The following is a 24,697-nucleotide window of genomic DNA, read 5'->3' as shown; positions in this document are numbered from 1 at the left end:
CCCAATTCCTGTAAATGGCCAGGGCTGGCCCTCAACAAGACAGTGCAGTCCTAGATGTTTGCTGACGGTGTCCCTCCTTGTCCTCTGCACGCTCCCTCCCACCCCTCCTCCGCCTCCCTGGGTGGACTGGCTCGCTCCTGGGCTGTTCACTTGAGGTGAGAGACTTCGACCCGCGGGGCTGGTCAGTTCAGCGTGGGATTCCAGGCCCCGTAGACCCTGGGCTCACCCGAGCTCACCACACTGTGGCCGGAGCCTGTGAAGCCCAGAGCTCTCTTGGGAGGGTGGGCGCGAGGGGTAAGGAAGGAGAATTGACTGAGCAATGAGAACCATGCTGGCTCTAATGCTAATTAGAACCGCTAAGGTTTGCAGTTACAATTATATGATTATTTCATCATAATCAGCTAAGTATTTATTGAGCACTTTCTAAATGCCAGGTACTGTACCAGCTGTTAAACATGGCTTATTTCCTTTTACTCCTTTTAACAGCCCCAAGTAGTGGCCACTACAATTACCCCCATTCTAGAGAAGTAGGAAGGGAGACTCAGAGAGATTTCAGGAAAAAAGGGGCCAGGCCACTGCTGGTTCCTAGGTATGACTCCCATTTTACAGAGAAGGAAACCAAGGCTAAGACAGAGTCAAAGTCACGGACAGCCACACAGGGGCAGGCCCCTGGAGCAAAGACCCTCTGCACGGGGTGGGGAGCAGGACGTCGGGAAGGCCAGAACAAGCAGCCATGAAGTCCTCACGAATTGTGACTTAGCCCGCGTGAGAGCACAGATTCAGAAACACGCTCACGGCAGGCTGGAACCTTGCAGAAAATATCCCAAGACAAACAGCCTGGGGTGGGGGATAGGGCCCTGCGCCGGGACCGGGTATGAATCCCAGCTCTGTCATCTCTAACCCACTGTGTCATCCCAGACACGTCCCTTCCTCGCCCTGGCCTCAGTTTCCCTGCCAGTGAACTACGTGGGTGGGACTCCGACCCCCCGGGGCCACGGAACTCACCTGAGGCTGGCTGAGGCCGGGGTGCCTGAGGCTGTTTCCCTGGGAGATGGGGCCTGTGTCCTGCTCCTGGCCGGCACACTCGAGAACATTTGCTCTTCTGACCAACGGACAGCCCATCCCTCCTCCACCCTCACCCCCTCGCCATCCCCAAAGCAAACGAAGCTGATTGTCTTGCCGGCCCTGCGGGTGCTGGCCGAGTGACTAGCCACAGGCCACAGGCGGAGGGGCCACCCGCCAGAGCCCCGCCAGACACACAGGGCATTGTCCCTCAGTCAACAGCCCCTGGGCACCTTGGCCCGGCTCCTGGCCTGCCCCCACGCCCCTCACCGCCTGCCACTGCGCCAGGCCCAGCCAGCTGGGGGCCTGAGGCTCCCAGCTGATGACGAGCCCACCCAGCCACCCCCCAGCAGCCCCCTGGCGAGCTATAATTGCTTCGCTCCATCCTGTTGCTGCCATTCTCTTGGCGAAGGCATCTGGGGTTCCAGGCGGGCGGCAGCTGCAGGCCAGCCGCCTGGCTCGCGGGATGAACTGGCCGCACAACCTGGTACGTGGCGCTCCCCCCCCAACCCCCACCCCCACCCCATTTTCGGGCCTGAGGGTTTCGTTACTTCTTTCCTATTGATTAATGGCTGCCTCTGTTTGGCTTGGAATCTGCAGAGGCGAGTTCTCCCTCGGCCGTCTCCCCCAGGGTGAGAGAGAAACAGAGACTGGTCTCAGAGCCTGCAGCCATGGCCAGCAGCTCGGGCTCCTGAACTGGGCTCAGCCCGTCCGCAGTGAGGCCCTTTCAGGCCGAAGCCATCGGGGCAGATTCTGGCAAACTCCGTTACCAGGGGTTTTTCCAAAGAGTCCCCGGGGTCCTGAGATCCAGGCCGTGTGACCTTGGGCGAGTCCTTTTTGATTCTTTTTCCCAGGGAAGGGGACTTTGATTCTGTTCTGGGTTTCTCTGAATGGAGAGCCAGAGTTTAAGAACCCCACGGGAGACGCTCAGATGGGAAAGCCAACGGTTAAGGAGACATTTTTCTGCACCGGAATCCAGGACCAAAAAGGAAGAATTTAGGGACTTGAGTCTCTGTGGTGGATTTGGGGCCAGGCAGCGGCGCTGCCGGGAGGGGCTATGCTGAAACTTGTTTCCAAGGGGCAAGACTTGCTGGGTAGTCTGGATAGTCCAGGCGTGGGCCGTGCAGGTGGGGAGGTGAGTGACTCAGGGCAGGTAGGAGCCTGGTTAGATTCAGGGACCAGAGGAAACCCTCCTGAAGGTTCCTCCCTTCTGGCGAGCCCTGGGCCCCACCCAAGTTCTGGTCCGTGTCTCCTGGGCTTGCTGAGGAGTCTGGGTTCTGCCAGGCCCCCGGGGCTTCTCCCGAGCAAGCCAGAGCCTTTCCTGACGCTCCCAGTTCTGTGGGAACAGGAGGACGACGGTTGGATACAAGTGGGTGAGGCGTGGATGGTGGGCTGCAGGCAGAGGGCTGGGCACGAAGGAGGGGAGCACAGGTGTCATGGTGTCCAACGGGGATCCTCAGCCGGGACCTGCCTGATTCCCCACCTTAGTCTCACAGCCCCCCACCCCGCCCCGCCGGCTTCCTCCGCATACTCTTATTTCAGCCTCATGGTTTCCCCAGCACAGCTCTTCACCAACTCAAACCTCCTTTCACACTGCCCCCCTCCCTGTGAGATATTTAGACTCCCTCTGCCCACATCTGCCTCCCTCTTATGCTTCAGACCTCACCTACATGCCCGCTCCCCAGAAAGGCCTTGGGGGACCAATCCACTGCACCAGCTAAGCAGGTGTCCCTGATCCCCAGCCACACGCAGCCCACCTCATCATCTTCAACAAGCCCCAAGAGATTTAGGGGCTTGTTTCTTGTCTCTTGTGTGCTCCCCATCCCAGACGGTGAGCTACAGAAGGGCAGGGATGGTGACAGCCATTCACTGACCCAGTCACGGGGGTTGAGACACTATGTGGAAACTGTTGCAATGTCTGTCCACATGAAGTCTGTGCTTGGTGGGGGACGGCCGTATGAAAGAGCCACACACACACAATAAGTCTACAGTCACACAAGGGGCGTGTGGTGTTGGGAGCCCAAGAAAGTCCACTGAGGCATCCCTAAGGACATGACACTGGGCTGAGACATGAGGGCTAAGAGGCATTTAGAAGGTGAGGGGAGGCAGGACTCTGCAGGTAGCAGCCTGTGCAAAGTCCCTGTGGCAGGAAGGATCATGGTGGGAAGAAGGGCTTCAGAGAAGGCCAGAGGCTGGAGCACAGGTGTGAGAGGAATCAGGGGTGGTCTGTGGAGGTAAAGGTCAGACCGTGTGGCAGAGTCGGGGTGTTGTTACCCTGAAGGTGAACTGCTAAGCTGGAGGGTGACATGATCAGATTTACATTTCAAACACCTGTCCTTGGCCATGGTATGGAGAACAGATTGAAGGAGCCAGGGAGGATGTGGGGAGCCCAGGTAGGAAGCTTTTGAGGGAAGTGAGGATGGTTGCCCAGAGAAGTGGAGTGTGGTGAGATGTTTGAGAGGTGCCTCAGGTAGGACTTAGCGATGACTATGGGACATACACACACTTGTGGTACACGTGTGGTGGCCTCGCGGGACCAGGCCACGCATGGCAGGTGAGGGTGGTCCCCACAGAGGCTCTCTTCCCTCTCTCCTTCTTGGGCCTTGAGCCTTGGCCCAGAGCGGGAGACCAGGCTCTCCTACCTTTGACATGTGGCCTTCTTCCCCAGCTGTTCCTTCTCACCCTCTCCATCTTCCTGGGGCTGGGCCAGCCCAGGAACCCCAAAGGCAAGAGGAAGGGGCCAGGGCGGCCTGGCACCCTGGCTCCAGGGCCTCACCAGGTGCCGCTGGACCTGGTGTCCCAGGCGAAGCCGTACGCCCGCATGGAGGAGTACGAGAGGAACCTCGGGGAGATGGTGGCCCAGCTGAGGAACAGCTCCGAGCCGGCCAAGAGGAAGTGCGAGGTCAACCTGCAGCTGTGGCTGTCCAACAAGAGGAGCCTGTCGCCCTGGGGCTACAGGTAAGCTGGGCTGGGCAGCCAGGGGCGAGCCGCACACCGTGCCTACCGTCGCCATCACTGTCACAGGCCTTGGAGTCAGAGGCCTGAGCACCTGGTGTGAATCCCGGCTCTGCTTCTTACCGGCTGCGTGGAACAGGGCAGGCTTAGCCTCTCTGAGCCCCAGGTTCCTCAGCGTAAGTGGCGGTGATACAGGTTCATACTCATAGGTGGGTTGTTGTTTTTTTTCATTTTTAAAAATCTAAATACAATTAGTCAACATATAGTACATCATTAGTTTCAGAGGTAGAGTTCAGTAATTCATCGGCTGCCTATAACACAGTGCTTATCACATCACGTGCCCTCCTTAATGCCTGTCACCCAGTTACCCCAATCCCCAACCAATTCCCCTCCAGTAACCCTCAGTTTCTTTCCCATAGTTAAGAGTCTCACTTCATAGGTTTTATAGGCTTGTTATTAAATGAGCTATGGAGGCAGAGCCCAGGGATTGTGGTTCACATGCCCGCTAAGGGCCTGCAAGGCTCTCACTTCCTCCCAGTCACAGTTCTTGCAGGAGGCATCAAGTTGCTGTGTCAGCATCTGTCTCACGTTCGCCTGGCACCTTCCCAGGGCCTGCATCAGAGTCATGTAAGGATTCGAGTGGCCCACTCAATCACAGTCTCCGGGAAGAGGCGCAGAAAGTGGTATTTTTTTTTTCTTCAGGTTTTCTTTCTATTTATTTATTTTGATGTAGTGTATTTTATACATCTCCCCGTGATGAGGGTGCTCAGCCAGGTTTGCGAGTTAGGACCTGCCGCCCCTACATGAGAGGGCTGATGTCTCACCTCGACTGTAGCTCTCCTTCTAAGCACAGACCCTGGCATACAGGAGGGGCCGAATGTGTGTGTGCTAAATGAGTAATGAAGAAATAGACTAACCTGGAGGGGTCCTCACTCACAAATCAGGCCAAAGATTTTTTTTTAAAGATTTATTTGAGAGAGAGAGAGAGTGTGAGAGGGAGCAGGGGGAGGGACAGAGGAAGAGGGAGAGAGAGAATCTCAGGCAGACTCTTTGCTGAGTGTGCAGCCTAAAGTGGGACTTGATCTCACAACCCTGAGATCATGACCTGAGCCAAAACCAAGAGTCGGATGTTTAACCAACTGAGCCACCAGGTGTACCCAGGCCAAATACTTTTTAGCTGCACATCTTAGGTCCCGAGACTCTAGAAGAGCATGTTCAACAGAACTTTCTGTGATGATGACTAGCTTCATGTGGCTATTGAGCACTTGACATGTAGCTAGTGCAACTGAGAAACTCATTTTGATTATTTCATTTATTTTAGATTTATTTATTTTAAGTATAGTTGACAATTTTTGATTGAGTTAAATTTAAATAGCCACATGTGGAATGTGTATCTGGAATGTGGCCATTAGAAGAGTCCATTAAAATCCCGCAAACCTGGGCTTCAAACTTTATTGTGCCCTTGATTTTGGGGGGGGGGGGGATCTTATAAAAATGCAGGTTGTGACTCAGGAGATCTGGGGTAGGGATGAGATTTTGCATTTCTTTTTTTTTTTTAAGATTTTAATTTATTTATTTGACAGAGAGAGACACAGTGAGAGAGGGAACACAAGCAGGGGTAGCAGCAGACAGAGGGAGAAGCAGGCTTCCCGCTGAGCAGGGAGCCCGATGCGGGGCTCGATCCCAGGACCCTGAGATCATGACCTGAGCTGAAGGCAGACACTCAACAGACTGAGCCACACAGGCACCCCGAGATTTTGCATTTCTAATAAGCTCCTGAGTGATGCAGATTCTGCAGGTCCACAAACTCCCTCCCTCCCATTTAGCAGACGAGAAAGCTGAGGCACAAGGAAGGTGAGGTCACAAAGCAAGTCCCTATACTCTCAGCTCTAGGAGGGAACCTGTGTGTGTTGCCCATCAGTGAACACCTCATGCCTAGGACAGATTCACTCACTTGGTGGGTGTGTGAAAAGTATGTCTTGAATGAAGAGAAACGCCGTCAGAATAGAACCCAGGCCTCCTGACTCCTCTTCTGGTGAGGATTAGGCATCAACGTGCTCCTACGTCATTTCCCGTGGATGAAGTTATATATAAACATAAACACGTGGCGGGGAAGGGGGCACGAGACAGAGAAAGCGTTGGCTTCTTTGCGATTCCACAGTACAATCTAGTACTGGGATGGGCAACTTGGGGATGAAGGAAGGGAACTGGGTGACTGACTGGTGACCTTGAGCCTGGATAACCTTGGGGCTGGCTTGCCTTCTAAGATCTTCGGTTTTCTCACCTGGAACCCGGAGTTCATCACTGCCCAGGCCCCAGCAGAGCACAGTCTTGCTGCGGGGATGAACACCCCAGTTAGGAAAGGTAGGGGTGTGGGGCATGGGCACGGATTTACCCTGTCCTGAGCACCTGCCACTCAGGGCTCTCTCCTGCCTTCTTTTTTTTTTTTTTTAAAGATTTTATTTATTTATTTGATAGAGAGAGACAGCGAGAGAGAGAACACAAGCAGGGGGAGTGGGAGAGGGAGAAGCAGGCTTCCCGCGGAGCAGGGAGCCCGATGCGGGGCTCGATCCCAGGACCCTGGGATCATGACCTGAGCCGAAGGCAGACGCTTAACGGACTGAGCCACCCAGGCGCCCCTCTCTCCTGCCTTCTTGCAGCATCAACCACGACCCGAGCCGCATCCCTGCGGACCTGCCGGAGGCGCGGTGCCTGTGTCTGGGCTGCGTGAACCCCTTCACCATGCAGGAGGACCGCAGCATGGTGAGCGTGCCCGTGTTCAGCCAGGTGCCTGTGCGCCGTCGTCTCTGCCCGCTGCCACCACGCACCGGGCCCTGCCGCCAGCGCGCCGTCATGGAGACCATTGCGGTGGGCTGCACCTGCATCTTCTGAACCGGAGGCTGAGGGTAGCCAGAGACCACCCTCCCTGCGCTCCCACGCCAAGCGAGGCCCATGAAAAGTAAACGCTGTCTTTTGTTAAGCAAGACCTTGGGTTTGCTCCTTGTGGCTCCGAAGCCGAAACCAGGGGGCGGATGGGAGGTTGCAGGGAGGTAGATTTTGGATCAATATAAAGGAGGATATTCCATCACCACCACTGAGATAGGTTATTTTAAAAATACCGCATTCATTTCTACCATTTAGGGCAGTCACATACTTCCTTTAGTTGGGGTTTATAAGCCTATTTCAACCAAGTTATTGGAGCTTGGTTGATCTAGACCTATGTAGGAGTGAACAAGCACTAACTCTCCCCGAATAAACTGAGGACAATTGCAAACAAGTTCTTAGGAAGCGGTGAGCTCCCAGTCTCTGGAAGGGCCTAGCTAATGCTGAGGCTCTATGGATATTGTGGAGCAGATTCCTACTTTGGTTGGCCTAAGTAAGCTGTAAGGTCTCTTTCAGCTCTAAGATTCTCTGCAGGTCAGCCTTAGACCCAGAGAAGAGCAGAGCCTCTGGATTGCCAAAGAGTGGTGGTCTTTCACCCAGGCCAGCCAGCCCTGAAACTTCCACGTGGGTATGCATTTTTCTGGGCTGGGATCCCTTGCTTTGAACAAACACTCAAGAGTTAAGAAGCACCAGTGTAGATCATTCTTTCCTCCAGCCTTATGTGCAAGGGGATCCGTCTAGATGGTTTGCTGGTATCATTGGTTCTCAAACTTTAGCTAGCACCAGAATCATCTGGAGGGCTCATTAAAACACAGATTGCTGGGCCCCACACACGGTGGTTCTAATTCAGTATTTTTTAGGTGGGAGCTGAAACTTGGCTCTTCTTTATTTATTTATTTTTTTTTAAGATTTTGTTTATTTATTTGAGAGAGAGAGAGCACAAGTGGGCTGGAGGGGCAGAGGGAGAGGGAGAAGCAGACTCCCCGCTGAGCAGGGGGCTCCATCCCAGGACTTCAAGATCATGACCTGAGCAGAAGGCAGACGCTTAACCGACTGAGCCACCCAGGTGCCCCAGAAACTTGGCATTTCTAATGCAGTGTTCCCAGGTGACACTGATGCTCCTTATCTAGGGGTCACATTTTGAGAACCACTGGCTTTTTTTTTTCTTTTTGATTTTTTATTTAAATTCTAGTTAGTTAACATACAATGCAATATTGGTTTCAGGAGTAGAATTTAGTGATTCATCACTTACATACACACCCAGTGCTCATCATAACAAGTGCCCTCCTTAATACCCATCACCCATCTCGCCCATCCCCTCCCCTCCACCAACCCTCAGTTGAGAACCACTGGCTTAGATCAAGACACTCTGCTGATCAAAAAGGCATTGACGACTGACTTGTCCTAAAGCCCCTGCTGGTTCCTGCCCCCTGGATAACTCCCTGCTCCCCCCATTAGCTCCTTGCAATTCAATCCTCCCCCGACCTTCTAGCCCCTGCAGCTAGTCCTAAATCAGCTGTTCTAGGGTCTAAAAATACCTTCCCTACCCCAAGACAGCTGAGGGATTGAGGTTATTTTCTGAGGGTAAGAATAGCTGGCACTTCAGAGGTAATTTCAATAAGAGGGCCACGAGCCAATATAGGGATACTTTGCTTGGCTCCTCTACCTTCAGTTTTAGCTCTGAATGTTTTAAGAGTCTAATTCATGAAAGGGCAATGATTAGGTATGCGCCTGTCTGGGGTGGTAAGCAACTTACCTTTTTTGGTATTGTTCTAGAGTGGATACTGGTTAAAATTACCCCAGGAAGCTTTGGCCTGGTTCCAGACACATGGAAAATAGACTTCATGAGCCAGCCTGAGCTGACGCCTTTAGCAGCCATCCCTTCTCCCTAGGGTTGTTCATCTCTGAGGCCCCGACGGCCCGCTCTTGGGGCTTTAGGACATGGACTTCAAGCCTGGTTGTGGGGTGAGGGCGTGGGAAGAACTGAGCTGCAGGAGGGTTGCTCTAGTCCTGGGAGAGCCTGAGTTCCCTGAGGCATAGGGATTGGGCGGGGAAACTCCTCATCCGGGTGGGACAGAGAGCCTCAGTAAATGCCAGTTAGTTTTATATGGATGCTGCCTTTTCCTCTGTCTGGGTTTCGGTATTCTCGTCTGTGAAATGAGCAGGTGGGATTTAGGATCTTTGGGGTCTTTTCCAGTGTTACCATTCTGCAGCTTAGGAGCGTGGCCTCGTAAGCCTGGGCTGGCAGCTGGTCCTTCCCAGTCCCCTGGTTTAAAGGCAGGGAAATTGCTCAGGACATTTGGAGGTCCAGGGAGAGCGCTGGGTCTGCACCGTGCCCAGGAACCTCGTTTGGTTTGAGTTGATGTGTGTTTCCCGTTTTGCACTGTCTGGTGTGAAACCCCCACTCCATGAAAATAGGGGCCTTATCTGCCTCCTTCAGCGCTGCATCTCCGGCACCTAGCACGGTGTCCAGTGCAAAATGGGATGAAGGGCTTGGTGAATGAATGCATGCATGCACACACGTATGGAGGCCTCTAGGGGGGGCTCAAGATCTGCCCCAGCTCCTGTTGCTCCTTCAGAGGTGGATCAGGAGCAAGGCATTCCTCTCGCCCCTGCCATTCCTTAGTCATCCCCAACTCTACCCTCCACAACCTCCCCTACTTCCAAGTGTTGAAGTTTCACTTAGGTCACCTGCTCTGGGAGTGGAATCCCTGGGAAGAGTTTTAAATGTCCACCACACTGCTCCAGGACTACTGCGGATGAGTATGGCCTCCTTCCTTCTTTGTTTGGCAGATTATAGGGCTCTCTCTGTTGCTGCAAATGCTCTCTCTTCTCCCAGAAGGCTGTGGGCCCTTGGGGGCTCCTGTCCTGGGCTGAGAAGGCTCGGCTGGGCCCTGGGGCCAAGGTTTCCTGCTGGTCCCCATGCTCCTTTCTGCTATCTTCAGGAATCTCTGGATTTTCCTTGCAGGCAGAGAGGTGGTGAGATCCCGCTCCCGGGTTGGGGCTTGAGGAAGCAGGCCAGCAGGAAGTGTGGGCATTGTGTCCGGCGTTGGTTCTGAGCTGTTCAGGCCGTCTACCCAGATAAAGGAAGTTCCCGAAGAACGAGCCCGCTTCACTGCAGTCAGGCTGGGGCATGGAGCCAAAGCCCCAGCTGAGGACTGGGGATCAGGTGTAACTGTCCTGGTTTGCCTCTTCTGTGCACAATGCAAGGGAGGGATGGTTATCAGGGACAAGTTTGAGATCGGCCTTGGCCCTCTGGCCCAGTTCCAATGCTCATCAAAGACACCATGACAGCCCATGGCATCTTCATTTCAAACATAGACCATGAAAGGATGTCATTACATGTTGATTCCACTGGCCTTGAGAAGAGGGCAGGGACACAGCCCCATCCTGTGTGTGGTTGACATCGTGCGTCTCTCTAACACCCTTTCCACTTTTCCAAATTTGTAATTTGGGTGAGACCACCTCTGCTCCAGGGGAGGGACTTGGCTCTTCTAAGCCAATCAGCTTCATTTCATCCCCTGTGTCCTGATGACTGGTCTGGCAGCGGAGACATAAGCCAGTCAGCACGCACGGCATTTGCTTGGTCACTGCGCATCGGTTCAGCGGGGGCCCAACTGGCCCAGAACCAGCTTTGGTTCACAGGCGGGAGAGATCTCTTGGCAGCCATCCTTGACCAGGAGAGAAGAAATGGGTCTGGCACGATACAGGGCTGATGCTTGCTCTGTGCCTGGACTCTCATAACTGGTAAGAACTTTTAATTGCTTAGGCCAGTTTAAGGTTGGTTTTCTACTACTTCAGCCAGAAGCGTTCTTACCGATGTGCCGGCCTCGTAGTTCCTATAATAACCGACAAGACGCGCTATCTTCTTCACTACCACCTCTATCACCCCAGCACAGCAAAAACGCCTCCGCCTACTTGCAGGGTATTTTGTCCCATGCTGAATTCAAAATTTTTTTTTAAGATTTTATTTATTTATTTTAAAGAGAGAGTGAGCATGCATGCGCCAGCATGAGCAAGGGTAGGGGCAGCAGGGGAAGGAGAGAGAGGAGGAAAGAATCTCAAGCTGACTGCACTGAGCAGAGTCGGAGGCAGGGCTTGATCCCATGACCCTGAGATCATGACCTGAGCTGAAACCAAGAGTCAGAGGCTTAACCGACTGAGCCACCCAGGCACTCCTGAATTTAGTTATTTTTAGGGAGACGCTCCAGATTTAAGCCCTCTGAACTCACCAAGAGACCTTGGGTGAGTTATTTCCTCAAGCTGGGCTGTTGTCGCCATCTCTACAGAAAGAGGGAAGTTCGCTGGATGACCTTGGGAGCCGTTCCTGTTAGGAAAGCACAGTATCAGTACTGTTTGGCAATGCTATGTCCTTGTGGTTTCTGGGCCCTCCCCCAGACCTAGATTCAGCAGCTCTGGGTGGGAACTGGGCATCAGTCTCAGCTTAACCTCAGAACTCCATCCCGACACCTTTTCGTCCTTTCTCTGCTGGAGTGAATGTTTTCGGGTAAGGTAGGGCTGCTCTCCACCATCTGGGCACTTGTATTCTTGCAAGAAAGATCCACCCTATTACTCTTCAACCCTTGCATAATGGATAGAATGGTTGACTCTTCCAGGTGCCAAGGAAAAGCTTTCCTCTTCTTATGGCCTGGTGTATTTCCCTTTTTCCACTGGTTGCCAGGAAGCTCAGAAGTATACTAAAAGCTTCACTGAGGTAACCATTTCAGTAACCATCTCTTGCTTGGGTCCCACCATAGCCATCTCTCCCAATATGCAGTGTTGTTGAGAGGTTTGGGTGGTGTCTAGGTACCTAGTTCTTAACTAGTTAAGGTATCTAGCAAGTGCACAGGAAATAGGAGCTATTATCATGTCTTATGTTTTCTGATCTTCCCTTCTACTTTATTTGTAACCATCTGGTACATGTCTTTATTTTTATTAAAGATTTATTTATTTGAGGGGGGGCGAGAGAGAGGAAGAGAGAGAGAGAATAAGCAGAGGGAAGGGCAGAAGGAGAGAATCTTAAGCAGATTCTCCACTGAACACAGAGCCCAGAGCCTGATGCAGGGCTTTGATCCCAGGACCCTGAGATCATGACCTGAGCCGAAATCAAGAGCTGGCCACTGAACTGACTGAGCCACCCAGGCGCCCCTGTATGCGTGTTTCATTGTAGGCACTGCCTCGCATACATTTTGGGAGTAGGCAATGAAAAGCAATAAAGAAATGTGACTCAGCATTCTCTGCCCCATATTTCCTCCCAGTTATCCATCCCCGTCTTCTAGTTAGGAAACCAAGTCAGAAGCAGCTGGAGAGAATGGATTTTTATTTCTTCTTAAAAAAAAAATAAATAAAATGAATACACAGGCTTGAATTTCCTTCCCTTCTCTTCTTCTCCCCTTAAAAAGAAGCAAACACTGTGAAAGTCCTTAAGATAGAGAGGCAGAGTGGGCCGCCTGGACCCACGCTGGAAGAAGCAGCAGCTTGACACAGGAGGCTTGGCGGCGAGCGCAGCCTGCCCAGCCGCGGCCGCTGTGGGGGGGAGCCCTCTTCAGCGGGGGATGGACGCTCCCGGGCTGTCCCCGGTGCCCTCACAGCTCAGTCTTCACCTTGTGCATCAAATCCTTTTGGTCAATCTTGTCTAGGTCCTGGTACCAGCGGTTGTAAGCCAGCAGGGCCACGTTCTTGGCAGCCACAGCCATCACCTCCACAGAGCTGGCCGCCCACTCCAGCGCATTGAGGTGGAAGAGCTGGTCGTGGAGGGCAAAGCGCGGGAGGGTGGTGTGGGAACCGTACACAGGGTGGGCCTGCCACTCGGCTGTCTGCACCGAGTAATAGGAGCGGAAGAGGGTCTTCAGCTGGGACCGGAGGAGGGGCCTGGGGGACTGGACTCGCCAAACCGCGGCCTCCTGGGGCTGCTTGCGCCGGAAGTTGGCCGAGATGTTGACGGGACAGATGTTGTCCAGAGCGCAGAAGAAGTTGGGGAAATCTGTGGTGAGGATGCTCGCAAAGGGGAAAAGCTTAGGGTCGGGGAAACCGAAGTAGGAAGAGTTGAGGTAGCCATGGACCAAGGAGACCACGGTGGGCTGGAAAGAGCCCTGCGCGGCATCGATGGGCGGGTCGAAGCCTTCAAAGGTGATGGAGCTGCTGCCGTTGTCCAGATGCAGGGGTGTGGCGATGACCACTATGTCATAGAAGTCGGACCCGTTGCCCACCCCGTTCTCATACTCTACATAGTACAGGGGTTTCCCTTCTGGAAGGAGAGAGAATAGAGCACAAAAGTCAATTTGTTTCTTGCCCACTACCCACTGATCTCCACCTGGGGCCCAGCGCTGAGGGTAGGAGGCTTAGGTGCAGCGGGGCCGGTGGGATGGTGGGTCCTGGGCTTTCCATGCTGGTGTGGCTGCAGAGGGAGCACTGGACTGGGAGTCAGGAGTCCGGAGCTTTTGCTTTAGCTCTGCGGCTGACTAGCTGGAGGGCCTTGGGCAAGGCTGAGGCTCACAGTCCTCAGTGGTCAAATGAACGGGGCTGGCTGAATGCGAGTCTCAGCTTTCTGGCTCTGACATTTGAATCAGGACGACAGTGCCCTCTGGTGTCATTGGGCAGTGCTGGAACCACTTGGCAGCCTTTCCCAGACCAGGGTTTAGGGACAGACTGGTGGAAGTGTTCCTGGTCTAGGAAATCGAGCGGCCACGTGCCCTGCTCTGCTCACTCACCTGTATTTTGCAGGGTCACAGAGGTCACTGTGGCATGGATCACATTGGCCTTGGTGAGCTTCAGCAGACTGGAACAAACCAGCTTGTTACCTCCCTCCACAGACCACAGGCTGCCCTGGGCCCCGGCTAGCGACATGGCTCCTGGGCAAAGGGGGAGAGTGGCCAGTGGGTTCTCAGAATCACTGGGCTGTGGGGCCGGAGAGTCCGGCACCATCCTACCTGCTGGGCCTCCCTCTCAGGCCAAGCCTCCCCCAACATGGGCATGGAGAGACAACACATACACAAATACAGTAAAATTTACAAGTGAAGTGAAAACAGGCTCAATGCAAGAGCCATCTATAAAAGATCACAGATGATAAGATTCTGTTTATACGGACTACCCAGAAGGGGCAAATCCCTAGAAACACAAAGTGGATTTATGGTTGCCCAGGTCTAGAAGGTGGGGGGTTGTCAGGGAGGTGATGGCTACAGGTATGGGGTATTCTGGAGGCAATGAGAATATTCCAAAATTGACTGTGATAATGGATGCACAACTCAAATTCACTTTACTTCGGTGAATTGGGGGCACCTGGCTGGCTCAGTCCGTGGAACGTGTGACTTCTGATCTCAGGGTTGTGAGTTCTAGCCCCACGTTGGGTTGTTGGGTGTAGAGATTACTTAAAAATATAAATGGGTGAATTGTGCGGTATATGAATTATATCTTGAAGGGTACACACAAGCTACTGGAAGAGTGAGCAGGAGAGCCTCGCTGAGGGAACATGCGGTGGGGCCTGAAGGCTGGGAAGCAGCCAGCCACGCCAGCAGCCGGAGGGGCTGCATCCTGGGCACGAGGGAGGTGCTTGTCACATACAAACCTTTTCGTTCATTTATTCAACAAAAATGGGCTGAGTGCCTCCACGGGTCCAGGCCCTGTTCTAAGGGTTTGGGATACATCAGTAAGCAAAGGAGACAGAGCTTCCTGCCCTTGGGAAGCCGACGTTCTAGTGGGAAGAGACGAAAGAAGTAAATGAGATAGGCAGCGAGAAGCTGACACCGCAGGGTAGGAGGACTGGCACTGCTGGGGCAGGAGGAGGCGTCCGTGTGCTTGAAAACTGGGCGGTAGGGCAGTGTCAATGGCAAGGAACATGTGGACAAAGACATGGTGGGGAGTAAGGGTTTACCACGACTATGTCTCAGGGAAGAAATGTTCAGGTGGAGGGATGGCCGCCCAAAAGCCCCAGTGCATCTGGAACGCTGGAGACATGCAAAGGAGTCCAGAGTGGCTGGGCTGGGGTGAGTGGGGAAGGTGGTGGGGCCTGGACCATGGAGGGCCTTGCAGGCCACTGCAAGGACTCTGGCTTTTACTTGAAGGCAAGTGGGAGCCCTTACAGAGTTTTACACATAGGTCTGACCTGACGTGTCTTGTTTTAAAAGGATTATCCCGCTGATGTATTGAGAATAGCCTGCAGGGGGCAGGGGGTGGGGGAGGGGGTCTGGCAGGAGACTTGCAGTAATCCGGGTGAGGGATGCTGAGCTTCGACCAGGGAGGAAGCAGTGGTGGGAAGTAGTCAGATTCTGGATATATGTGGAAGGCAAAGCAGATGAGACTTCTTTCCTTTCCTTTCCTTTTTCCTTTCCTTTCTCTCTTTCTTCCTCTCTCTCTCTCTCTCTCTCTCCCTTCCTCCCTCCTTCCCTCCCTCCTTTCCTTTGCAGATGAGATTTCTTGACATACCATGTGATGGATATGAGAGAAAGCATGAGCCCAGGTTTTGGCTGGAGCAACAGGAAGGAGCTATTACCGACCAAGCTGGGAAGACTCTCAGAGAGGCAGCCTTGAGGGGAAAGGTCAGGAGCTCAGGTCTGGCCACCCTGAGTGCCCACCCGGCCCACCAGTGGAGACATAAGGGTAGCACCGGACACGTGAGTCTGCAGTCCCGGAGAGAGGTCTGGCCTGGAGGTCATGCTTGGGAGTCAGTGGGCGGAAGTGTGAGTGGTTGAGAAGCGGACCAAGGACTGAGCCTGCACTTCCATGTTAGGAGGATAGAAGAGAAGGACCCGGCCTGCGCTGGAGGATGGCAGGCTGTGTATATGGACCCCAGTGGGGCCGGTTCTGAAACCAGCCCAATCGGGAGTGGTGGAAACACACCGGACCTAAGACCTGAGCTTTGCTTCCACCATCTGAGAAGTGGGGTGAACATTATCTCCTGCCAGCCTGGAGGGCCCATACCAGAATCAAATAGGGTTGAGGCAATAAGGTGCTTAGGCAACTGTACTGAGCCTGGTGAGTGTGAGGTTGTTACGGGGAGCCCAGCCCATTCTGGGCACTGTGGGCCGGGGCAGGGCAGCAGGCAGGCCGAGGGCCCGAGGCTCACCGGCGAACGCAGGCATCGCTGCGGACTGGCCATAGCTGGCCCGCAGGACGGCAGAGACGACATCGTCGATAAAGCGCTGGGTGACGCCCACCTGGAGCAGGGACTCGGCCACGGAGCGCTGGGTCATGTTGACGAAGGCAGACTCCCCCAGTGAGTAGAGCAGCTCCTCCACGCCTGAGAAGGCGTAACCATGAGCCTGGTACTTATAGATCCTGGAAGATGTGCAGAGTTGGAGCCCGTGTACAGAACGGCCTTTCGGCTGAGCACCCACTCCTGGCTCACCGCACCCGGGAGGCCCAGCAGGGCCCCACCTCTCCTCTCCATGTAGTGGGTGAGAAAGGAGGCTGGTTACTTGGCCTCTTTGCTGACCCCGGTGGGCCTTTCCCAACCACAGGGACAGCGCAGGGGGTAAGGCAAATATTCTCGAACCCCACTAGACCCGGCTTCGCATCACGGCTCTGCTAAGGACAACTACGGCACCTCTCGGAGCCACTCCCTGCCTGAGGACACAGAGGGGACCACCCAGGGGTATTACCAGGCAGCAGGCCAGAGCCCCCCCCACCCCCCGACACATCCCTCTCTCCAGCAGCATGGGCTCTGAGCTGGCTTCTAGGGCCATGCTGGACCCGATGGCACCTGCCTCACGCCAATGTCGTCACTCTCTGTGCTAGCCCAGCCTGGCCTCCCTTCTGGCTTGCTCCCACGCACCCCCCGAGTTCTCGTCTCGTCCCTCCACAGATCTCCCAGTCTCAGGGACTCAGCGGCTGATGGATTTCCAGAGGCACTGGTCTTTGAAAGGCTGCCTCTGCCTGGGCTGCTTTGTCAACGTGTTGAGTCTGGTCATAATGGGACATCCAGATAGAGTTCCTCTCCCACGAAAGAAAAAAAGTCAGCATTGTAGGTTTGGGTAAAATGGACAAGGGAGAAAGACGTAATAAAGAGGGGGTAAGGACATTACGTTTGGGGGACACCTGAAAGTAGAAGGTAGAGATGCAATGAAGGGCATAGGTGTGGAGGTGGGGAGAGTGGCAAAGTGCCAGGACCCAGCAAGGAGGCCGAGGGGCCATCCTGAATGTCTGCGTCTGGGCCAGGGAGCAGGGAGGACCTTCAGGGGAGAGCGGGAGTGCCAGATGGCAAGTGGGTGAACGGTGAGAAGTGGACAGAGTGACATCGGACCACTTGTTCTCATCATCTGAAGGAGTGGGGGAGGAGGCCGGGGCCCAAGGAGGAGGGAAGTGGTGAAAAAAGGAGTTTGTTCTAGATGGGAAAACTGGTGGACAGTAGGGCTTATAAGGGCATGACCCATAGGCTGTATGAGGCCTATAGATGTGCTTCATTTGGCTTATTTCTAAGATGAACTGGTTGCATATACTGAAAAACCAGGAGATTTCACGCATCACTCTGGATTTCCAGCTTCTTCTAAAAAACTGGAAGACCTAGCCACAGGAGGTGGGCCTTCCCACACGGCAGAGTGCTGGCCGCCCCCTTCAGGTGGGGCCCTGCTCTTCGGGGCACCCCACTCCCATTCTTCTCTTCCACCAGCTGCCTCCGCTTACGCACGCCCCAGGTATGCCCTTGTAGGTGGATGCATTTGCAAGCCCTGCTCCGAGTCATCGGTTTCGCAGAGGGAAGGAACGCCAGCGTGACAACACCAGAAACCCACCCCCGCACCATGTCAGTCCAGTCCTCGCGCTGGGGGCTCACCCAGGAGCAGGACTGAACTGTGCGGGGCTCTCATGTGCAAGCAAGTCCCCCTTCTCCTTCTCGACAGTTTCCAGGCCAGCCGGTTCCTTCTCCACCTCTTTTCCTCGCTCCCTCTGGAACGCCCTCCCTGCAGCCTGTCCCGCCTTACCTCATGAACTTCTCCATGACCTCCTCCACCCACATCTGCAGCCTCAGGAAGCTGATGCCATAATGCCACCAGAGACGGAACAGGTTCAGCAGGTACCAGTCGGTCTCCTCCAGCACGAAGTGCTCCCCGCTGAAGATGGCGCTCCTGCCCACCACCTCTCGCCGGTGCCTCAGCCCTGAGGAGACAGGGAGGAGCCTCAGGTCCCTCTCAAAGGGCCCCCCCTGGAGATCCAGCGGTGCCTGAGCGAAACTTAGGGTCCTCCTGAAGGATGCAAATGGACCCACTCCATTAAAGGGAATAGGGACACACTACGGTTTGTTCCTCCATGCTGCTTGTTTAAAACAGTCAACGGATGCACTGGGCAGGCTAGTCGATAAAGACGTGAGAATTAAAATAATGTACCAGCTTACAGGTTTTTTTTTCAACAGGGATGCACTCAGCCATGAGTGTGGGAAATTCAGATGTCATCCCAGAATGGCCAGGGACTGACAGCTGGCTCTCGGATGGCAGCCCTGGCCACCGAGACCACCTGGACGGAGTCCCAGCTCTTTGCACATGCGACAGCTTACAGAGCACAGGGACTTCAGCATCTCGCTTCGTCCTCTTTCAGCCTGGGAAGAGGCAGAAGAGGTGACAGCACCCCCAGTTAAAGATGTAGAAACCGAGGCTTGGGTTCTAGGACCTGCCCCAAGTCACAGGCTTTGTTACTTTCCTATTTCCTGTCCCTGAGCCACTAAGTTCCCCATCGCGGAGGCCACTTGCCTTCAGCATCCTTCCAGAGATATCTTCTGCCAACACTCCTAAGTATGTATATCTAGGAGTTACTCCTCCTCTGCTCCCACATACTATGCGTGGCTCTGCACCTTACTCACATACTGTGTCTCCAAGATTGCTCTATACTTGGGCCCAAAGGACTTCCTCAATCTGGCTGCTGAATAGTCTGCTGTGTACTTAAACAATATTTACTCTCAGGTCCCAGTGGGTGGGCAGGTGGGATATTTTCAACCTTCTGCTACCTCAAACAACGCTGTGATGAATAACTTCGTTTGTATGCCACTTAGCTCTTCTGCAAGTACACCTGCAGGGTCACTTCCAAGAAGTAGAGTTTGGGTGTCAAACAGTCTACGTATTTGTGGTTTCGCTAGATGCTGCCGGGGTTGAATCCAGCTCTTACTCATTAGCAGCGGGGCCGCAGCAGAGGTGTAGGCATTTCCTCAGGAGATCTAACACCTGTCTTGCAGGAGGGTGGCTGGGTAGGGAGGATTGGGGGTGATGTAATGCCTACATCCCACCTAGAAGGATGCCAGGTAGCTGGCAAGCACACAGCATGTGGAAGCCATTATGATTGTGGCTACTGAGAGGCAGCAAATTGAAAGGGAAAGAAACTGCCTTGGGAGTCAAACCTGGGTTCTAATCCCAGCTCTGCAACTAACTCACTGTGTAACCTCAGGCAAGTTCCTTCCCCTCTCTGGTCTCAGCTGCTCCATCTGTAAAATGAGGAGATGGGGCTACATGACCTTCTGTCCTTGACCTTCGGGGCCCTCTGGGAGGAGCCCAATGGCTGCCACTAGCCCTGGATGCGACACGCGGGGAACCCGGGCGCAGTGCACTCACCCAGCTGCTTGACGAAGTCCTGCATGTGCAGGCTCAGGGAGTGGAAGGAGGCGGCCCCGCTCTCATAGTGCTGCTTGTTGACGGAGATGGTGGCCAGGCGGCCGCCCACAGTCCCCTTCTCGAACACGTCGATCTGTACCCGGGGGCCGAAGTGTTGCTGGAGGAAATGGGCCACGGCGGAGCCCCCGATTCCGGCCCCAACCACAGCTGTCAGCAGGCCCAGGAGGCAGAGGAGGGGAGAGACAGAGCATGGGCGTGAGGCCGCAGGTCCCACCCTCACCGCCCCCTGGGAGGTGGTTCCCAGGCCCTTGCATTTCGCAGGCTTATCACCTCTCAAAAAGGAAATCCTCGGGCTAGTTTTTTAGTAAAGCTATTTACAAAGAGCAAAGGACAACCTGAAAATTGTCACCTATTGTAACGCTCATTTTAGAATGAAAATGACACGTTAGCAGGAAAGAATCTCAACATTTCGGATGATCACTTAAAGAAAATACATTTAGTTTTATACAAACTCATTACATTGTCCCTATTTTCATTTCACTCTGAATTGGTGAAAACCTGGTCGCCGCAAGTACTGTTAGGTGAGATCAGTGTTTGGGAACCACTCCTTAATCTGGGGGTCGGCAAACTACAGCTTGTGGGCCAATTCTAGGCCCACGACTGTTTTTGCAAACAGAGTCCTACTGGCACTCTTTCTGGAGCTTGTTTATGGGGCTGCTTTCGTGCTAGGGCGGAAGAGATGAGTAGTGGCCACGGAGACTGGATGGCCTGCAAAGCCTAAAGTATTTACTCTCTGTCCCTTTACTGAAGTCAGCCAACCCTTGCTCTAGGGCAACCTACCACCTGACCCTTTAATCACTTCTACATTCGGTGTTTGCCAAGACTGGAATGCACCCTGGGACGGGCCGCTCACTACCGCGCAAAGGGCGCCCTTTGCCGGTTTGGACTCCTGTTCTGAAGTTTCAGCTTTGATGTCTTTGGGGATCTTATCATCCACTGTCTTTCCTATGCCTCCTGCTTTCCTGCTATTTGCAAACTTGGTTCATAAGCCATGCGTGTTCCCATCCAAGTCACTGACACAATGCTTCGCCGGCGATGTGGGCTCTGAGGGGTTCCGAGGCACCACTGTCCAGACAGAGCCTAATCTAGCTACTCAGACTCCGTAACACTCTGCAAAGACGGCAAGGCGGCTATGAAGCTACTGAACTGGACGGCCACACCTCCCACAACTGGAGACCCAGCTTTCCTCTCATCTGGCAGTCGGTCCAAATAGAAAAGGAGATAAATCTGGTGTTGATTTGTCCTCACTGGACCCCTGTTGGACCCATGCCAGAGGAGGGGAGAGAAACAAGCTCCTGTCAAGAAGGCAAAAATACAAGGTTATGATCTGGCCCCCCTTCACTTACGCACTCCCTGCCCCCCCAACACTCCACTTGCTCGTGTGCCTCGACTTCTTTGGCCGTGGAACCCACGACTTCGCTCTCTCACCCTTGTGCCGCGGCCTGTGTTGCTCCCTGTCAGGGGTGCTGTCGCCTTTCGCCTCGCTGCTTCTGTGGCCCCCGCGTGCAGTTAGAGCTTGGCTTGCCTCGCTCACCGAAGACAAGTCGGGTGTCACTCCCACATATTCCTACAGCACACGCTCCTTCCCCGGGGCCTCGTGCTTGCACGCTCTCCTCCCCTGGTCCGTCTAAGGGCCAAGAGCAGCTCACCAGGCCCCCGGATCCTGGCAGGCGGTAAAGCTAAGTATTTGTTGCATCTTGAAAAAAACAAACCACTTCCTCCTTTTCAGTGTTTACAAAGCCATTTCCAAGAGTGCCCTTAGCCTTTTCCAACCAGTGTGCTCCCCCCAAATTATCCATTCTTCAGAGGAACGAACATCACGAGGCCTGGAAGCTGCCCAGAGGGCTACAGGGAAGCAGAAGAGCTCACCTCGTTGAGAAGCAGCGCATTCAACGCCCACAAACTGACACCCACTCCCTGGTCTGTGATAAGATGTGCTAGGGCACAAGAGAATCAAGCAGGGCTTTTGTCCTCCTGAGCTCATGCAGGGAGTGGGCAGACAGACTCTTGCACAATGAGCTATGACAACGTGTGACCAAGTGCAACAACAGGGTTCCAGGGAATCCTGAGGAGGAAGCAACGAATTCTGCCTGAGCCCGTGGAGACACAGGCTTCCCAGGGGAAGTCACATCTGACCAGGGCCCTGGAGGACAACCGGCTTTGCCCGGTAGCAGAAACACATTCTCCCCAGCGAGAACAGCAGGAGCAGGGCGGCGTGTGGACGTGTGTGTGTGTGTGTGTGTGTGTGTGTGTGTGTCGGGTTAAAGGGTCCAACGTCACACCGAGGTATTCAGATTTGACCCTGCAGCAGACTGGGGGTGAAGCCATCCTCACAGGAAGCTCCTCAGTCTCGTGTGTCGAGTCCAAACCACCAAGGGTGAACGGAGGCTTCTGTCCAATAGCTGAGGACAATCAAAAAGGCTACTGAGCATCTTGGCATTGCCAAGTGCCCTGCCCTGGGTGACCCCTGGGGCCAGGTAGGCAGGGACGAGGCAGGCAACCAGCTGTGCCCTGTTGGAAACAGGAGTGCTGGGAGGAGGCCCTGCCCCTTCCCAGGGGCCAGTGTGAAGTGTCTTGTTCTGTTGCATTTTTGAGAGATGAAGGGAGTGTCCTGCTCTCCAGACACGGCCTGCCTAACTTCCCCAACCTTCGGAGCCTGGCTCAAAATCCACCTTCTCCCTGAGGTCTTCTCTGACCACACTAGCTCTCAGGATTCTCTCTCCCTTGAAAACCCTAAACACTCAGTCCCAAATTGATTTCTGTCTGTCTGTCTTAACCGTTTATGGCTTGAGCTGAGGTTCTGTAATCCAAAGAAGCCTTGGCACTGTACTGGCCCAGTAAGTCTGTGGTGCTCCCACGGGACATGCTTCCCTGCCAACAGGGGTGCAAAGATGGCAGCTTAGTGGAGTGGAGACTCTGTCCCCTCACACCAGAAGCCTAGCATCCCTGCCTGTGGGAATTTTATATTAGAGGGACTGGAAAATCTTTAGGAGTCCTGTCGAGTTGAAACGACAATTGTTAAGAGAAATAAACTGCAAACAAATATGGAACTTTCGTTAATGAGATGCATGAGAAGGTATTCAGCAAAGTGTCCTGATGTCTGCAGTTTATTTTGAAATGCATTAAGATGTAAGATGAATTAATGGGGGGGGGGGGATAGCTATGTAAACACGCAAGTATAGGAGCAGTTTGCTAAGGGCAGAACCTAGGTGGTGAGTACACAGTTGATCACTGTACATCCAGTTCTTTCAGTTCTGCTGTACATTTGAAAATTTTCAAAATAAAATAATAAAATCCAAGATGACTGCTGTTAAAAGTTCTCCACTGTCACTCAGCAAACTGATCTCCAGCAGACCTACCATGGGTTCTGTCTCCTACTCTCCCTGAGGTTTTGGCTTAGATGCTCCTTCTACGGAGCCCTCCAGAGCCCTCCCAGAGCCTGGAAGATGGACGAAGCGCTCTTCCCATCGGGGCACCTTCTCGGCCTTACCGCTGACTTCCCTGTATTGTGCAGTCCCGCCTCCAGACAGGAACTACGGAGCACTGTGCCTGCTACACAGACGGTCCTCAATAAACCTTTACGAATGACATCACCCAGACCAGGTCCTCTCTGTCATCCATCGGGGCGTCCACCGCAGATGCTCGATGCCCCTGGACCTTCTGGTCAGATCAGTGGCCAGTCCGGTCCCAAGCCTCTCTTCCGCCCCCGGTAGCCGTCGCCACATGCCCCGGGATCAGCACCTTGCCTACCGCCGGTCCCCTTCCTCGCCCAGTGTCAGTCCCTCGCCTCTTCTCCAGCCAGTTCCTTTCCCGAGGACCCCTCCCCTCGCTCAGCTTCCTTCCCCTTCCCCCACCCGGTTGCTCCCGGCTAGGATCCCTTTTCCCTCGCAGCCCTCCCCCCGCGCAGGCCCCCACCCCGTCCTTCCCGCACCGATTTTGCTGGGCCGGGCGTCTCCGCCCGTGGCGGCGGCGGCCAGGAGCGCAGCTAGCGCGGCGAGGAGCCGGGCAGCGCGGGCCATGGCGGGCGGCGATCCGGACAGCACGCCGGGGCTCGGCGCTCGCGGGTTGGCGCTGGGCTCGCCGCCCCGCCCCGGCGCCCCACTGGCTGTTACGCCTTCAGCCCGGCTGGCCACTGCCTCTCATTGGTCGGGCAGCCGTCTCTCTCCAGCACGAGGCGCTCATTAGCTGCAGCCCTCTCGGGCAGGCTCGGTCCGCCGCAGCTCCCCCGTCCCGCCTCCTGGATGCGGGCTCCCCATTGGCTGGCTCGGCCTGCCCACGCGCAGGTGTGCGCGCTCCCGGCGCGCAGCATCAGGACCAGGGCCCGGCTGCAGGGAGATCGATGCGAGAGGCGGACGACCTCGGTTCCAGTCTAACCACTGCGAGTTCCTAACTCGCTAACGGGCCGTCTCTGTGTCTCCTTCGGTTTCCCTGCTCTCCCTTTCTAGGCGGTTGTGACAGTCACATGAGATCAGGGACGTGATACCGCTCGGCAGCGTCTGCAAGTGCAGCAAATTGCAGACCAAGCGTGGGCAGCCATGGTGGCTAGACGCTCCCCTCCGCGTGTGTGGAAACAAGGCCAGATGCTTTCGAGACTGCTGTCACTGACGTGCATTTGCAGGTTCTACATGCAGTTTGTGTCTCGGCCTTCTACTTAATCCAAAGGGAAGGGTTTCATTCAGTCTCTTCTCAGAGGGAGGAAAGGTAGGAAGGGAGGCATACGCTCCCATTTTCACCCTCAGAAAACAAGAGCAGCTCAGTGTGGTTAGTTCATTACATGGTGAAGGACAGATTCCTCTAGCAGAAAATAAAGTTGGGGATGAGTTTCAGGATAAATAAGGGAAACCCATATTTAATTCGTCAGATTGTGGCTAAGAGAGCAGACTGAAAGGGTTCAGAAGATAGTAAAAGAGCATACAGCTGGGATTCTAAGTCAGCTCTCTGAGTCATAAAACTGCCAAACTGGTTACTAGTAAAGTGGTAGACGAACAAACATGCATTTCTTATAATCTTAAAAAAATCTTTTTGGCAATGTTTATGTCAGAATAAAACTTTTTAAGTTCATTCCCAATGACTCAAGATATTCCCTTAAATTTTTTGTTAAATAAGCATTCATCAATTACTTTGTGCCAAGTTCTCTTATGTGCTGACTTAATCCAATCCGTGTAGCTTTTTGGTAAGGTAAATTTTACTAACCCTAAAATTCCACTCCC

The 24,697-nt window shown here is 54.0% G+C and overlaps 2 protein-coding genes across 2 annotated transcripts; one reads left to right on the top strand and one right to left on the bottom strand.

Moving 5' to 3' along the window:
* The first annotated feature begins 1,486 nt into the window (after window positions 1-1,486).
* IL17B (interleukin 17B) lies at window positions 1,487-6,909 on the top strand. Its single transcript, XM_032395244.1, has 3 exons — window positions 1,487-1,549; window positions 3,731-4,020; window positions 6,678-6,909. Exons 1-3 carry the CDS (start codon window positions 1,529-1,531, stop codon window positions 6,907-6,909), a joined length of 543 nt encoding a protein of 180 aa, XP_032251135.1. The 5' UTR covers window positions 1,487-1,528.
* A 5,352-nt stretch (window positions 6,910-12,261) lies between these two features.
* PCYOX1L (prenylcysteine oxidase 1 like) lies at window positions 12,262-23,544 on the bottom strand. The gene is made up of 6 exons (XM_032395342.1): window positions 23,419-23,544; window positions 19,428-19,634; window positions 17,814-17,988; window positions 15,962-16,173; window positions 13,611-13,751; window positions 12,262-13,147 (listed from the first exon to the last, which is right to left on the bottom strand). Exons 1-6 carry the CDS (start codon window positions 23,504-23,506, stop codon window positions 12,486-12,488), a joined length of 1,485 nt encoding a protein of 494 aa, XP_032251233.1. The 5' UTR covers window positions 23,507-23,544; the 3' UTR covers window positions 12,262-12,485.
* Between the last annotated feature and the right edge of the window lie 1,153 nt (window positions 23,545-24,697).

This window comes from Phoca vitulina, unplaced genomic scaffold (genome assembly GCF_004348235.1).
Source record: "Phoca vitulina isolate PV1807 unplaced genomic scaffold, GSC_HSeal_1.0 scaffold83, whole genome shotgun sequence".
NCBI lineage: Eukaryota > Metazoa > Chordata > Mammalia > Carnivora > Phocidae > Phoca > Phoca vitulina.
Note: the sequence above shows the minus strand (reverse complement) of the source record. Positions and strands in the feature narration are given on the sequence as shown.

Excerpts from the sequence above, each read along its gene's own strand:
- IL17B (XM_032395244.1), top strand. The coding sequence starts at position 1,529 with ATGAACTGGCCGCACAACCTG. Across the intron at positions 1,550-3,730 it reads TGAACTGGCCGCACAACCTG|CTGTTCCTTCTCACCCTCTC; the intron begins GTACGTGGCGCT and ends CTTCTTCCCCAG. Across the intron at positions 4,021-6,677 it reads CTGTCGCCCTGGGGCTACAG|CATCAACCACGACCCGAGCC; the intron begins GTAAGCTGGGCT and ends GCCTTCTTGCAG.
- PCYOX1L (XM_032395342.1), bottom strand. The coding sequence starts at position 23,506 with ATGGCCCGCGCTGCCCGGCTCCTCGCCGCGCTAGCTGCGCTCCTGGCC. Across the intron at positions 16,174-17,813 it reads GTCATGGAGAAGTTCATGAG|GATCTATAAGTACCAGGCTC; the intron begins GTAAGGCGGGAC and ends CACATCTTCCAG. Across the intron at positions 13,752-15,961 it reads AGCGATGCCTGCGTTCGCCG|GAGCCATGTCGCTAGCCGGG; the intron begins GTGAGCCTCGGG and ends CCCTTTGCCCAG.